General features: G+C 42.9%; 1 protein-coding gene across 1 annotated transcript; it reads left to right on the forward strand.

Annotated features, from left to right (window-relative positions):
* Positions 1 to 3,854, forward strand: BBS10 (Bardet-Biedl syndrome 10). The gene is made up of 2 exons (XM_019543187.1): positions 1 to 192; positions 435 to 3,854. Exons 1-2 carry the CDS (start codon positions 2 to 4, stop codon positions 2,473 to 2,475), a joined length of 2,232 nt encoding a protein of 743 aa, XP_019398732.1. The 5' UTR covers position 1; the 3' UTR covers positions 2,476 to 3,854.
* The last annotated feature ends 12,395 nt before the right edge of the window (positions 3,855 to 16,249 follow it).

Genomic DNA, 16,249 nt, shown 5'->3' on the forward strand with positions numbered 1-16,249 from the left:
CATGGCGGCGGCGGCGCCGCTGAGCGCGGAGCGCTTGGGGCAGGAAGCAGCGGCGCTGGCGGGCGCGGTACAGGGCTCGCTCGGGCCGCGCGGCGGTCACGTGCTGCTGGCCCGGCCCACGGGGGAGGTGCTGCTCGCGCGGGACGGCGGCCGCGTGCTGCAGGCGCTGCGCCTCGAGTCCCCAACGGCCAGGTACTGCGCTCTCCCGCCGGGCTGAGCGACGGGGGCTGGCTGCGGCCAAGCTTAGTGCAGCTGCGCCGTTCTGCGTGCTTTCGCGTGCCGCTTGCTTCTGCTTCGTCCCTGGCTTGTGCCCCAAGATGAGGCCATGGGGAGCTGTGACCCCGGCAGTACCAGCGGCCCCTCGCGTGAGCCCACAAGGTGGAAGCACCGATTTGATTTTTTTCTCCCTTTTCTTTCTTTGCTCCTGACTCTAGGGCGATGGTGGCGTGCGCCTCTGCGCACCAGGCTGCCACTGGTGACGGCGCCAAGACGTTCATCATCTTCCTCTCCAGCCTGCTGCAAGGCCTTCAGGTTGCTCTCAGCAAGGGAGTGGCAGCAATGGCATCTCCTGTTCCTCGGAGGGGGCAGAGAGAGAAGAGCTGCATGGGGCGGAAGGAAATCGCTCAGTCTCTCATGGCCTTTCAGACACAAGTACTGGACCAAGTGGTGACGCGGGACCTAGGGAAGCACTTCCTGTCTGCTTTCCCTCACCGCACAACTGAGATGGAGAGGCCTATGCTGGAGTCCATATTCGAAGCTTATTTATGTGGAAGGATAGGAAGGAATCACCTGAAGTTTCTTTCCCAGTTGGGCTGCGATTACTATTACCTGTGCACATCGTGTGAGACGGTCAGCAATGAAACGCTGAATTTCCTGAATGACTGCTTCATGGCATTGCACACTGCTGTGACGGGCCTTCCGGTTTCCAGCTCCAGGGTCCTGGATGGACTTGTTCTTCAGAGAGATTTTGTTGCATACTGTCCAGCAGATGGTGACATAAGAACATTAATAGTCACAGACGCTATCCTTCCTGCTCTTTCTGCCTCTGGTGTAGAGTTTATTGTGAATACGCAGGTTCAGTATCAAGCTTCTCAAGCTTGGATTTCCAAAAGAACAGAAGCTGTAATGAAATACTTACAGAGACACAAGGTCAAGGTGTTACTGTCAAGTGTGAAGCAAGAGGAAATGGTTATTTTCTATGCAAAACTATGTGGTATATCTGTGGTACAGTGTTTATCACCAGAAGAAGTCTCTCTTCTTTGCAAAATTACAGGAATTTCACCATTCAGATATTGGGACAACATACATAGTGAGATCACTGAAATTGCCACAGCAACATTTTGTCGGCCTATCCTACTCGGCTCCAAGAGATACGTTCATCTTGGTTTTTCAGGGACATCTGCCTTTCAGCCTCATTGTGTAATTCTTTGTGGACCGGTGCATGGTGTTACAGAGCAGCATGTATCTGCTTTTCGTGGAGCATTCAAAATGTTACAGCTACTGTTTAAAACTGTTGATCAAACTGATGGATTTAAAGAGAAAACTGAACGCCCAAATAAATTTTCAGATGCTTTACGTTGCAGTAGCCATTCAACTACTCCACAGAAACTCAAAATGGAGGATGTTACTCATAGAAGTGACAAGACCACTGATCAACAACTGAATGTTATTAGGTCTAAAAGGGAAAGCCAGCTGACAGACTCTGCCATGGGGACAGGTGAAAATCCAGCATTTGTTCAAAAAGATTTGCAGAAATCCCTAAACCTTGCTGTGCCCATCACAGAAATAGAAAATGATAAGTTTTCAGGGCTCACTAATAAAAGTCCTTTTTTAGGAGAGACAGAGAACTTGCATTTGAAATATAAGCATCCGAGTGAAATACAGGTTAAGGGTGAAAGTAAGCCAGTTGTCTCCAACCAACACATTTGTAAGGCTGCCACAACAGTGGCAGGAAATACCAGTACTGAATTAGTACCTGGGCATCTGAGCACTATTAAGGACCGCTGGAAAGACAGCAGTGAGTTAGTTCCATTTGAGGATGAGAACAGTTATAAAAGTTCTGTTCAAAATTATTCTGACTTGTTCATACAGGCAGGATCAGTGTTGCCAGTAGGAGGTAACTTTGAGATCTTATTGCATTATTACCTTTGTAACTATACAAAACAATGTCAGCAATCAAAAATAAGTATTATTTCTACTATAATTGCTGATGCATTGCTAAGTATTCCAGAAATCCTTTACAGGACAGAGAAAGGCAGTGGTTTTCCTAAGTTCTACCTTGAAGCCATCAGTGCACTCAGAAATAATCAGCCACTGCCTAGGCCTCAAAAAGGCCTGGAATCAGTGTACTGTAAATACCTGTTAGTTGTTTCTGTTCTTCATTGTGTTACAAAGCTTCTCTCTGTTGACTCGATAATTGGTATTAAGAGACTGCCTCAGGTAACTGAGGATAATGATTCTGAAGAAGATTTGTGAAAATGATGAGGTTTTTTTGTGGTTTTTTTGGTTTATCACGTGTTCTGGACAACAGGCATGCAAAACTCACTGCAGGCTTTAATAGAGCCAATTTGAGCTAAAGTGCCTGTTTCTGTAACAGTAAAGGAAGTTAAAACAGATCAGCTTCAGGTTATGTACTGCTGGTGATCTCCACAAAAGTTTCTTAGTTTCAAGCACAAACAAAGATTACAGTATGTGGGTGCTGGCTGTCTACACTGCTTACTGTATCATGGTGCAGAAAGTCTTATGTGGGTCTCTGCCCATGAGTGAAGCCTGTCTCATTTTGAGGTTTAATAATGCAAATTAGCTTTGGCCCTTGGTTTTCTGACAAGTTACCAGACTTCACAAGATATTAAGTTATCTGAGGACAGGGTTTAACAACTGTCACAATTTCTCTTTAGTTTTATTAACCTTAATAAGGAGTTGAATTATGTGTGTATAAGCAGTTTGATATCTATTTTTACTGTTAAAACATTGAGGCAGTAAGCTGTAGGCCACTGCAGTTCATTCCTGTGAAAGACTGCTACAAAATGAGCGCCAGCTTTTTTATTTTCTGCTGAAATAAATGTTGGCCAAACAAACAATGCTAGGAAGTAAACTCACATTCTGTCTGGCCCACTGTTCTGACAAACTAACTTGTCATGCAGTCTTATTTCTGACTCCAGTATTGAGCTGTACTGGCTCATATCCTAGTGCTATTATAAAAATAAGCTGAGGCAAAGAGAGAAATGCATGTTTTTTGTTTCAAGGTTAGTCTGAACTTGATGTTTTAATTTTCATGTGTTTCAGCTGTCTCCCTTTTATTTGTGTGCTGTATGTTTCAGGGGAGGAGGCAGATAGTCAATAAATGAGCAACTGCAACCACAAAAGGTATCATTTGTTCCCCTTGTAGAATTACTGTGCTTTATATGATTCCTGTTGGTATTCATATTAAGTAATCTGCCTTTAATTTAAAGTAGTATGACAAATTAATCATGTGATATAACCAAAACATTCAAGCCAGCAGTTCTCATCCTTTTTAAACTTAATTAAGGCACCCTGTGTAATTTTTGTGAATTTTCCAGCTCCCCATTTCAAAAATGAATTTTTTATTACAGTGTTTACCTCCTTGCAGAAATGGCTAGGCAGTGGGTGGGAGGGGAGAGTGGTCAGGCAGCTTCAAACCTAAACCTGTGCTTACCTCCCTCACACCTGCTTATCTCCTCATGCCTCCCATCCTCCTTCAGAGGATCTGGTGGCATCCAACATTCCCACAGCACCATGGCTGAGAGGCACTGACTCAAGCAATTAAAACTGAAATTCAGATTGATCACCATTTGTGCGTCCCTTTTGCATCTTAATAAATTATGTCATTTTCACTGTGGAGTTCTCAGTTTTTTTTCAGATACTGCAAGAACATTTTCTATAAATATAATTTTCTCATTACAATTTTAAAAACTGTTCTTGGTACCTTGTTAGCTTTTGGTCTTGTAAAAGTTTGTATTTTTTGGTATTGCATCTTTAAGCAAACATTTACTGTGCCACTTCACCAGTTTTAGGGAGCTTGAGTAAGAAGAATTGCACTAAGAAAGTTGCGTAAAGAAACATGTTGTGATGCCAAGGGTGGCTTTTTTGCTTTAATGAAAATATGGCTAAAGTGAAGCTCATTCAGTTCTAATGTGTCCCCTTAGGCTACTTTGTGTGTGTAGCATGTGATACTCTGCCTAGCCCCAACCTCTGGTATCTGGAGTGCATTGTCATAGAAAGCTGAAAACAAGACAAGCGCACCCATATTAGTTGACAGGGTTGCACTGGGGGTGCAGTCACACTCCCCTTGCCTATTCACCCTGCATGTGCAGTGAGGCCTCCTAGCTCATCAGCTGCTCCATGGTGTTTCCTGTGGGAGCTCTGCCTGTGTGGGGAACTCTCTGAGCTCACCACCTGGTTGGCATGGACTCTTTCTGAAGCCACAGCTTTCGTGTGGCTCTAGGGTGCAAGGCATGAATGATGTCACCTTTAGCCCTTCCCCCCCTTTTCCACTGAATTTGGCACAGGGAATGGTAGGGGGACAAAGGGGCAAATGGAGGGAAACAGCAGCCATCTCACAGCATCTCCATGCTTCTGGGCAGAAAATCAGCTGCCCTGCTTAGTTTTGAAAGGATATTTTTTGCAAAAAAGGTAAGTATTAGGTGTACACCAATAAAAAATTTCTTGGCCAATACTGATTAACCAGCTATAGTGACCCATACCAATCCAATAACTGATATTACCTGCAGGTTGAGTCATGCCAGGCTGAGTGGGCGACTGGTGCCTCCTGATCCTGGGAGGGCACCAGCGGCCAACTGGGGCAGGGAGGGGGCAGTCCCCCAGTGGCTGATAGCTGCTGGCAACAAACTAGAAGTGCCGCTGGTGCTTCTATTGGGACCCCCACACTCTTGGGATGGGGCGGGCACCAGCCGCCGCCCCCCACTCTGGCTGGTGAGGGCCAATCTTTGGGGGAGGTGGTACATGCCCCCCCCCCACACACACACACACACACACACACACATACACCCCTATGCCAGGCCAGGTTGAGTTGAGCCAGGCAGCTCAGCTTTACCCCCACCACCTCCTAACCCCAGTCGTGCCTGCAGCATTCCACTTTGTTTACAGCACCCACTCTGGCCACAGCCCACAGTCTGTACCACACCAGCGTGCGGGACACTGCAGCAGCTGCTCTGCTCCAGCTCAGCCTGGCCCACTGGTGGGGAGCTGGGGGTGTTTCTGGGGTCACACTGGCTCATGGGAAGGAACCCAGGCATCCAAGGCCCTGGCCCTGCAGGCAGGAGGGAACCCAGGCATCCAAGGCCCTGACCAGAAGGCATAATTATTGGAGAATGTTATTGGCTGCAACAGCCAAAAAGTCAATAGCCAATAATGTAAATTTCCCTTTTACTGGTGCCAGCCCAATAGGTAACCAATATATCAGTGCACCTCTAGTAAGTATGTTACACAAGTAAATATAGGATGACTTCACTTTTGCTGTTCTCAGTATAGTTAAAACATTAAGAAATAGAGATCAATTGTGAATCTTCTCTCTGTATTAAGGTTGGATGGGAGATATATGACAAAATGTTATCAACTTCACATTTAAATGTTTAAAATACCTTTGTGTTTCTCCATTCCATTTCTCCACCCTCCTCCACCCCACTTTCATACCTCACTCGCATTTAAGTATGAACAGGTCTAACAAATGTATTGGTATCGGGGGATACTGATACAAGTTATTATTCTCTGGTGATACAATTGTACTGTTCCAACTGTAACACTGCTTTGTTCAGGTCAAAGGTTGGGCAGCTTAGCTAACTTGTATCCCTACAAGATTATGCAAATAAATCAAAACGTGCATCAGATCTTCCTCTTCTTTTGAAGTGGCTAAAATGTATGTTTGTCCATGTGGTGGGCCAGTAGGAGGTGCTCCTGCATTGAGCCACCCACCTCACTGCGTCCAACCACGTTCCAGGCTCCCAGTGCCTCCCTGGGGGTGCCCCACATCTGACCAACCTCCTTCCTGGAGCACATCTTCAAGCCTGGGGTAACACCACCACCACCCACGGTTTGGATTGATCTTGGCCCTGTGCCCCCCGGGAAACACAGGCCTAGTGGTCCTTGAGGGTACTTGACCCACTGCAAGAATTTGGGGTGCTCCCCTCAGTCTGAAGCACAAATAGGTCTCCCTTAGCCAAACCAAGGGAACCCCAAGGCATAATCTAGGCCCTCTCCCAATAAGTCTCCCATGCCAGGTACAAAGGAGAACTTTATTGGTTACAAGGAGTAGGTTTGGAATAGGGTACAGGCTAGAGCAATGTCGGAGACATACCTTAGAGCAAACAGCAGCATAGTAGCCTTTGATCATGCATCAGAGTTACTGCAAGCTATATATCTAGTTAGATCTCAGTTAACTTACAAGTATCATCCAGAGGTAGGTGGAGATTCCATCTGGAGGCAGACAGTTCATTGATCATGAGTGTCAAGAGAGGGAGCAAGTCCCAGATGGTCCAGCTCTCCTCTCTCTGAGTTTTCATCATGGCTACTGGTCCTTCTCCTGGGCAGTCCTTAACTTGTATAGCCCTTACGACCTCATTTACCTGACCCAATGAAGGCCAGCAACTGTTGGCTGCCAGCAAACCAATTTGAAATGCATCACTGATTGCCGGGTAGACTGGCAGGGTCTCTAGCCCCCTCCCAGTCATGAAGACATTGTTTAGAACAATAGGGAGTTTAAGCCCCCGCCCAGGTGTGAGGCTAGTCATGTAGGCAGAGGGAGCAGGTTTCTACCTCCCTCAGGAATGTATCCAGCTCAGGTCACAATTCAGGGTTACCTGAAGCTGATGGGGCCAGTGGGGTCTGCCCTCTGCAGCGACCATGGTAACCAAATTGTCAGATTAGGCATCCGCCTGATAACAGAGTTTGGAAAGAGACAGAGATGGCATTCTGCCACAGTCCATATCCTTTATTTCCTGACTGAACAGTTACCAAGTCAAGTATTAGCAGACAAGTTTCTTTGGGTAAATCCGATATCTTTTATTAGCCCAACTCAAATAGTTGGAAAAATTCTTATTGTAATTTATCCACTTTTCTGTCCTTGTAGTTTGGGAGTCACACTTTTTCACATTTTAGCTACTCATGCCCTGTCACTTTTGGACAGCTGAAAAGATGCTGCACCTCTTCCCCCATATTTGGGACTTTTGTCACCATTTGTGACTAAAATTGGCAGCAGGGCAAAAGGTGGGGTGTGAATGACAGTGGTGTTTACCTCCCTGGGTTCCAGAGCTGCACCACTACATCATCTACAGCAGTTGCACTGACAAGCTGTTGCCCCGCTGCCAGAAGTAGTTTGTTCAGCTTGTGAAGAGTCCACAGTCTGAATACATCCCATGAGAAAAAATGAATTGGATGCTGGAGGCATTTCTTTTGATTAAGATGTGTAGGGATATATTTTAAGAAGCTCTCCACTCCAACACAATGATTCCATGCCTGTTTTAATCCATACTGGAAAGAGAGAGCATTATTTATGCAATCCATCTGACTACCCTTAAAACATATATGCAGAAATGTTAGCCACGCAGAAGAAGCACGTTCATAGAGGCCACATCTGGAAAATTTGGTGAGTAGAACAAGTCCAGGAATTGAAATTGCAGCCCTGGTAGATCAATACAGACTCAGAATGGTAGTTTTAGCTGGTAATTGTGCTATTTTTCAATAGTGTAGTCTTAATTCATTTTCATAGATGGCATTTCAGATAGTTCAGTTACACTGGTACAGGACCCCCTGCTTCCAGTATGCACTTAATTAGCCCCATTCTTTAACCTTATTGGCAGCCACAAAGAAAATTGCTATGGGGGACAGATTTCTATGCAGAGTACCATTCCACTGTAGTGACATGAACTTACTGAATGACTAGAGGACATTCAGTTATATATTGGAGGAGGTTTTCATTTTTTCTTACTGGAGTAACTGATGCAGAAAGAAATTTGCCATGCGTGAAAGGGTGATGGCCAGAAACGTGATTCTCAATATTTTTATGGAGAAGTGGTACTTGACTTCTGAGTTTGAACAAATGGTAGGCAGCCAGGGAAAATCCCCTGTTAGAAATAAGTGGAAATTCTTACTTTTAATACTGATAATGCAAACAGAAAGCTCATTGGTATTCATTTATACTTTATTATTTCTACATTTTATATATGCTATGAAAGTAGACTTCATAGTCTTTTTCCTGAGACGATTACTATAGGAGAAAAACAGAGTGATAATTGAGAATTTTGTCTTGGTTATAAGAGAGCCCCTGGTGCTTTGTTGTTTAGTAGTAAATATCTTTATTAGAAGTCAAAGTGGGTTAGGATAATTTTGCTTTGTTTCACTAATACCTTTCTAACACGCTCCTCTAAGGGCCTCAACTGAATGTTTCATTAACATGTGAGCTAAAAAAAGAATCAAAATTGTACTTAATAAGCAACTTTTTTACTTGAATGGAATAGTAGCCGCCTAAACGTGCTGAGTTTGGCTTTTATTATTTAAAGAACAAGTATATTGTTAAAGGTAATACCTCAATTGTTGTTTAACCCTGAATGTTTATATAAATAAATGTAGTAATTGAGCTCTTTAATTTAATTTCAGTTATGGCAAGATCCTGTAAAGCTGCTTGTTAGAACAGGTAAGTATTAACCTACAAAGAAAATTGTTTTACTTAAGTAATTGCTCTTGAAACCTGATCAAAATGTTATATAATTATTAGCATTTAAGAATAAAGACTGAATGTTTATGTTATTTACCATGGCAGTATCCAAACCGAAATAGAAAAAAATCAAGGTGTTCTTGCAAAAAAGTAGCTTTTTGTAATAAGTTGCTTGTACCTAATATAATATTTGTTGGCAGTTTAGATAAGTCAGTAATTATAGTCTTCCATTAATTAACATAAAAATAGATGTTTTTCTGTTATGAATATAGATTTTTTTCCTTTGATTTTAAACCACCAGTTATTTTTTAGGAAAAAGTAAACCATTTTTAAAGTACAAATACTTATTGATCATAACATGGATATTAATTTAATATGCAAAAGCTGATTCCATGTCTATTATAGCATGCAGAAAAAGACTAGATTCTGGAAAACAGGGTTAACACCTGCGAGAGAGTGTTAAGCAGTGTATTATTTGGTTTATAAAACACTGAGGCAAAGAGAATACAAAATAGCTGTGCTATAGAAAATGCTGGTTCAGCAGCACGTTTATCCCACATGAAATCATTGGCAGATAAAAGAACTGCTGCAGTGAAGCTCTTATTCAGCGCAGGATTAAGGACACATCAGTAACAGTGCTTCCTGTTTGATTTCAGTCTCAGCTGCCCACAGTAGAGCCTGCTATATACAATTATAATATTTCCTTTCTAAGGTATTTTAAAATATATTAGCTTTACAGAACAGGTTGCGGGTGTTTTTGGTGCTCACCTCCAGAATGTTGCCAACCCTGGTCTAGGTTGTATTTGGTCCTTTAAAACAATAAAAATTATTGTTCAGGGTATTAGACTCTGTCCCCGAGGCACATGTTTGGTACTTTTCCTTACAATAGAAAGATTGTCTGTCTTTTGAACAAAGATGCAGTATTGGAAAGAGCACAACACAGTTTTACATTGTTGTGAAAGGTTAAATATGCGATCCATTTCCATTATATTAGTCAAGTGTTTTTATCATGGTTTGTTGGTCAGTTAGCAAAAAGCCCTCCCAAAACAAATTGTGAAGGCAGTACCTATTTCTAGAGGGCCTGATTCTGCAGTTCCTATGGTCTGTGCTGGGCCCAGGTTATTTGGAAGATGTGTGATTAGGAGTTAAGTTGCAGGGTGGAAGAGAGACTGGGACTGGCTGGGCAAGGATGATAGGAGTGGAAACCAGTGAGGTAGAAGGGGAGGTAGATATGACAAGTAGCCAGGAGGTAGTGAGGAGAACTTGCACTGGTTGGGCAGAAGACTAGGAAATGCTGTGGAGAAGCAGTGAGAGGGGAGGAGACAGGAATGGCTGCCTGATATTGTAATGATGGGTGCCAGAGGAAAGTTCACAAAAAAGTTCAAAAGCAAATAACTAACTCTCTCATTAGTGTGGCTTGAATAGTGTGCAGCAAATCAGGCCCACATGTTAAACACTGAGAAAAAAAAATTAATGAAATAACTAATCGGTAAGAGAATGGCATCCATTGTTTTCGCTGAATAAGGCAGGTCCCATGCGGTCATGTATGATAAGATGAACGCACAGAGAGGCCCAATTTAAAGTGGCACATTCAGCTTTAATTCTGATACTTCCTAACTTTTGAATGCTTAATTTCTTCAGCCTCAGTGTTCTTTGCAGTGTGTGTGTGCATGTGTATATATGTGTATATAGTAGTAAGTGAGCTGAAAATTAGGTATGGTTGAATTGTGTTAGGTGTACTAAATGTTTTATTTCTTGTGGAAGAAGGGTCTTCTGTATGTTGGCAAGTTAAAAACATACTTTTCTTTCCAGGAGTCTACTTTTCTGCCATTCTCAATTCCCATTTTCCTGGTGCCTTTCCTGCATCATATTGAAAAGAATTATGTCTTCTTTGATGCAAGTTCCACATTTTTATATGTGACACAACTTTATAAAATTATTCTTTTTAATAGTATTTGAAAAAAGCAACAAGAGGGATAAAATTGGACCACATGCACAACTGATTCTCTCCAGATTCTGCTTGCCTCTTATTGCAGTCCAAACCAAATGAAATAAGTTCTTGTACATCTGTTCCCGTGGAAGGAATTAATTATGCAGTGAATGAGCATCTGAATTGTAGCATAGGACAAACTGGAAGCTCTGAAGACTGGGAGCTATAAGATGTATTTTTAAAACATAATTATAAAAAATAAAACTGAACTCATAAATCAACATATTCTAAATTTGTTGTTTGCTAGGCAATAGACAATCTCGGTTTACTAGTGTTAAGGTGCAAAAAGTCCATCTAGGAATTAGGAGTCTTCTTTGGCAATCCCTTGCAGTCGAGGGTGATTGTCTTCCATTACTGTTTTATCTGCGTGTCCAAAGATGGTTGATGAGGCCTATCCGGCATCGACAGACTACTGCAGCTCAGATATGTTTCTGTGTGGGGTGGGTATCACTGGATTTTTTTATTTGGTACACAACATGTTGTTTCTGCTGCTCCCACTTTTCCATCTTTTGTTGTTGTTTTGAGGTTTCAAAGTACTGAGACCCCTCCAGCAGATTCTTCCTCCATTTGGGGCAGTCCTGGGTAATAGTTTCCCAAGAGTCGACATCGATGTTGCATTTTTTTTAAGTTGGCCTTGAAGACATCGCTGAAGCGCTTTCTCTCCCCCCACCCCCCGTGCCCTTGAACGTATGCCTTGGCTGAGCTGGAAGAATAAAACTTGTTTCACGAGTCTGAAGTCAGACATTCAGGTAACATGGCTGGCCCAATGAAGTTGATGCCAGATGATCATCACCTCAATACTCATGGTGTTTACTTGCAGGAGGACACTAACATTGGCATCTCTCTCTTCTCACTGGATTCAGAGGATCTTCTTCAGGCAATGTTGATGGTACTTTTCCAACAACTTTAGATGTCTCTTGTATATTGTCCACATCTCAGCTCTGTACAGCAAGATGGGGATCCAGCTGCTTGATGAACCATGAGCTTGGCTTTGGATCCAGTTGCACAATCTTTGAACACCCACATTTGTAGGGAGAAAATGGGTGTGCTTGGCTTTCTTTTAGCTTCCTCACTTACGACTTGCCATATTTTTCCTGACTTGTCCTGAAGCTAAATGCCTGTTTTGCAGTCTTATGTGACTTCTGTCATTATTTGTGCCTATATAATATTAAAGGCTTGAGGGTATCTCAGATTCTATTAACATTCTAGATGCCAGATTTTACTTTAACTGGCCAACTGTATGTTTGCCTATGCCTTACTACTCTGTCCCCAAATTATTTGAATACAAAATAGTCACGGAATGGGTTAACAGAATATGAGAACATTATAGGGTATTAGATTTGCCAAAGGCATATGTTGAGGAGCTAACGAATGTGAGCACAGTGATGTGGGAAAATACTAAAGCCCCTGAGTGTTGATAATGATTGGAGAATTTTAAAAGTGCTATTTATTTTACTTAGGGCATTTCTATGAAGGCTTTGAACTTGAACCTCATCATTGTAGTATATGTATAATTATAATTATTGGCATAATCATAATTCAGATACGGCAAACTAAAATTGTGAAAGAAAAAAAAAGAGCAATTCCAACAAAAAATAAAAAGCAATTCCAGCCAATATTTTTGCAATCTTAGGAAATAATTCTCAAACACAAAGGAGGGAAATGTAGTTGGAACAGGAACAAGGATGAAGACTCTACAATTCTCTCCTTAGCTTGCCACTAACTTACTGTATAATCTTGGCTTAGTCACTTAGCCCAAAGTCTTCAGAAATGACTGCTAATTTTAGGTGTTTTTATGTTTGAGTTCTCATTTTGTGGTCTTCATGTTCAGAACTGATGGTTCATTTCCTTTGGGAGTCAAAAAAAAAAAAAAAAAAAAGAGACACCCCAAATCAGTCAGCACGTTTGAGAAAGTCAGTCTTAATAATATTTGTCTTAATTGTCTTTTTTGATTAAAATGGGAAAAAGAGCCCTTACCAAGACTGGAGATGTGCAATATCTGATTTTAAATCAAGAGACAGAAGCAGTTTATTTTATTTCTTCTCAGAGTAATGTAGAGAAAATAGTTTTGAAAACCCATATACTAGCAATTCCTCTCTTCAGTCCCTCCTTCCATGGTTTCCTGCAATATAAGTAACCATAGAAAAGGAAATGACTTGAGAGGCTGTCCTTTTTCATTTGGTGCAGACATTTCCTTGAGCAGTTAACCAACCGGGGCTTGAACCTCCCAGCAATTCAGAACAAACTGTATCCAGAATATCTGGCAACAACAAGTTTCTAGTGGGAACGTTCCCATCTGTTACATTCTGTGTTTGCAGTGGTAGAGAAACAAACAAAACATTGTGCTTGCATGACCTATCCAGGTCTCTGTGCTCAAATGAGTGCTGCGGTATAGATGATACCAAAATGATTTGGGGCACAGGTGGGGAAAGAGGGGGTAATGGGAAAGATTTTTGAAGAGGCGTTAAGAAAAGCCATCGTGTTTAGGTTACAGCAATGTTTCTGTTTATTGTTGCACAGAAGGCTTGAGGAATCTGTGGAGTCTTTCCTAACAGTCTGCAGGGAGAAAGCGAAAAGGAACTGAGGGTTTAGGCAGGATGGTAAAGCCATGAGAGGGTTTTGCTCTCAAAGCATTCTCCCAAGTGAAATAGCTGAATGAAGGGCACACAAGTGTATTCACTGATGCTCTAAGGAGGACATGCTACTGCTGTTATTCAAGGTTAACATTAATAAACATAGGGCTAGATCCACGAGAGGCTTCAGAACCTGAAACAAGACCTATATGGAACTGAGGCACCCAAATCAAAAATTGTGATCCTAGTCTGCTTCTCAGTTCCCTGATGGATGCCCTAGCTACTAGGGTACTTAAGAGCCACCCACCACCTCCTTGTCCATTTCAAAAGTTAGCCCTTCCCAGTTATTTGACAAAATGGTCATCAGTACCTTCCTTTAGGGAAGGATTCTGAATCTCAACTGGATGGAGGTTCCTTGCTGCTGTCATTATCTCTGATGAGGGACAGGTTTAACACACTCCTCTCTAGAGCACTTCCATTTGGCTAGTTCTGCTCATTCCCTGCTCAGCAAGTTGGTTAGTTAGTAAATCAATATTCTAAGGTACTTAACTTACCCCATATGTGCTATGGAGAGGGCCGATCTGCCTGAATCAGAGTTGAGATTCTAGGGCCAACGGCTTTAAAAATAGGTACTGCAGGACTTAACTTGTAGGCAGTAAATCCTTTATTGAATCTAGATCTTAAGTTATACTAGAGAAAACTTAGATTTGAGTTTGCAAGGGAAAACTTTAAGGAAGGAAAACTTCAAGAAAATAAAAGAAATTGCCAAGGGAAAGACTGTGACATTTCAGTCACTCAAGGTATTCTTGGAGAGACTAACCAACCAAGTATTTGTGTAATTTCAGGATTAATTAAATTTAATGAATCAAGTAATTCATTGATCCTGCAATGGTATTAAGGGGTAGAATGAATGGCTGCCAAGAAATGTATTTCATCCTAAATTTTCCAGACCCAGTGGTACCTTACTGCAGGAGCATGTCCACCAAAATCCCAAGAGAGTCATGAAACCATGGAGCCTGCTTGCTCTGCAGAGTACTGCTCAGCTGGATTCAAGGTAGCAGAATCAGCCCCTCTGAGATGTGTCCAGCTTAAATGATGTGTTGCAGTTGACTTACAAAAGCTCTATGATATTTGTATTAAAATTATTTTCCTTGTAGGCGTAGACAGGTCCAGGGCTTAAAAGGGGTGTGTGGCACACTGCCCCTCAGCCCATGGAGGGATGGGGGTCAGGCATGGCTGGAGCCCCCAGGCTGCAAGGGGTGCCACACTCAGCTGAGAAATTCCTTCTCCCAGCACTTGTTCCTGATCAGTGGAGGACATCAGAGGGCAGAGGAGTGGTGGACAGGAGCAGGCACTGGAAGAAAGAACCTGCTTTCCACTGTTGCTGTCCCCGGCTGGGCATTGTACCCCATATAACTGCTCCCTGCAGCTGGAGCAAGACAGGGGTGGCCCTGGGGCTGCCCCTGTGTCTGTCAGCTGGAGATGGTGGCAGCAGTGGATGGGTTCCCTCTTCTAGTATCTGCTCCTGGCCAGTGGACTGTGGAGGAAAAAGGGAAAGGGAACAGCAAGGAGCAGATGCAAGAAGAGAAAACCAACCTGCTGTGCTCAGATCAGTTGGATAATGGTGGTAGCAGCAGCAGAAAGGAACTACACTGCCTTGTATCCATGTATCTATCCTGCCTATATACGTGATGCTGCTTTCATCCCAGTTATGTCTGAACATGAGACTTGTCACTCTGGATGTTAGGTCAGGGAACTGAGGGAGGAAGGCTTCTAAACATTTCTTTCCCTTGCTTCTGAATAAATGGTGTCAACTTTCAACTGGAGGGTCGTTGTAGCTCTGGTGGTCCAGGAAATGTTCAAGAAGTGGGGTTTTATGTCTTTTATTGGAGTAACTATATAGTTGGGAGAGATGTCTGACAAACTTTCAGGCACGTAATGCCTTCCCTGAGGTCTGGGACAGAAGCAAGAGGTGCCAGCCCACGTTAAATAACAGATGGAAAAATAACCTGTGTTTAACTCTACATGTCAATCTAGGCACTAAAGGGAAGGAAGAGGGCTGCATCATTTTTTTGGGGGGACCAGCCAGGTGGAATCTAAAATATATAAAAAAATTATAGTTTGCCCCAGCTTTGGACATGCATTTTCCATAAAGTCTGCAAATTCCTTTTTATCTGGTTTCTGTTGAATTTGTTTACTGTTACTATTTCTGTGGTGGTTGAGGCTAGAGATCCAGGGCCCCATTTTGTACATGTAATGACAAAATCGGTCGCTGCCTGAAGAGTCTTGTAAGATAGGGCTCCAGCCATGCAGTTGATGTTGTGTGAGCAAAGAGCTGTGCCATGCAGATCCCTGTTATACTCTTGTAGTCCTCCAATGTGCTACCCAAAGCAGAATCAGAGCACAACAGTTCCTTGAACTTAAACTACAAATATGCCCATTTTTCTCCAAACCAGCACATATTGCAGTATTTGAGCTCCAGCATTAATTCAGGTGGAATGCTGGAATTCTGTTGAATGTTGTGCTATTTTTTGTGAAAAAGGTTAATTGAGAGTAGGGGGGCATGAGAAGAGGAGAAGTCTGTCCCAGCTGCTAGTTGCATGGTAGTTGTAACTATACTTTCTTGCAACAACATTTTTACAGGCTGGAGAATTGTAATCAGTTTCAAAGACCTGTAAGTGTAGGTGCTGCTATCATTCATTTTGACCCTTTCCATCATTGTCAGGCTTGGCATATTTTAGTCCAGGGGCAGGCAAAATACAGTCTGCAGGCCAGATCTGGCCTGCCAGACCATTCTATTCAGCCCACAGGACTCCTAATAAATTTAGTAAATTAATATTTATTCGCTCCTGGCTCCCTGTCAAAGCTGACAGGTGCCAGGGGCAGTAGGACCCAGGGAGAGCCTTCAGCAGGCTTGAGCAGCCCAGCCCTGCCCCGCCCCACGCCACCTCCAGCCCGTTCTGTACTTCCTACCCCCACCCTGCTCTGGCACCACCT

Source organism: Crocodylus porosus, unplaced genomic scaffold (genome assembly GCF_001723895.1).
Source record: "Crocodylus porosus isolate Cpor-Errol unplaced genomic scaffold, CroPor_comp1, whole genome shotgun sequence".
In the NCBI taxonomy this organism is placed as follows: domain Eukaryota; kingdom Metazoa; phylum Chordata; order Crocodylia; family Crocodylidae; genus Crocodylus; species Crocodylus porosus.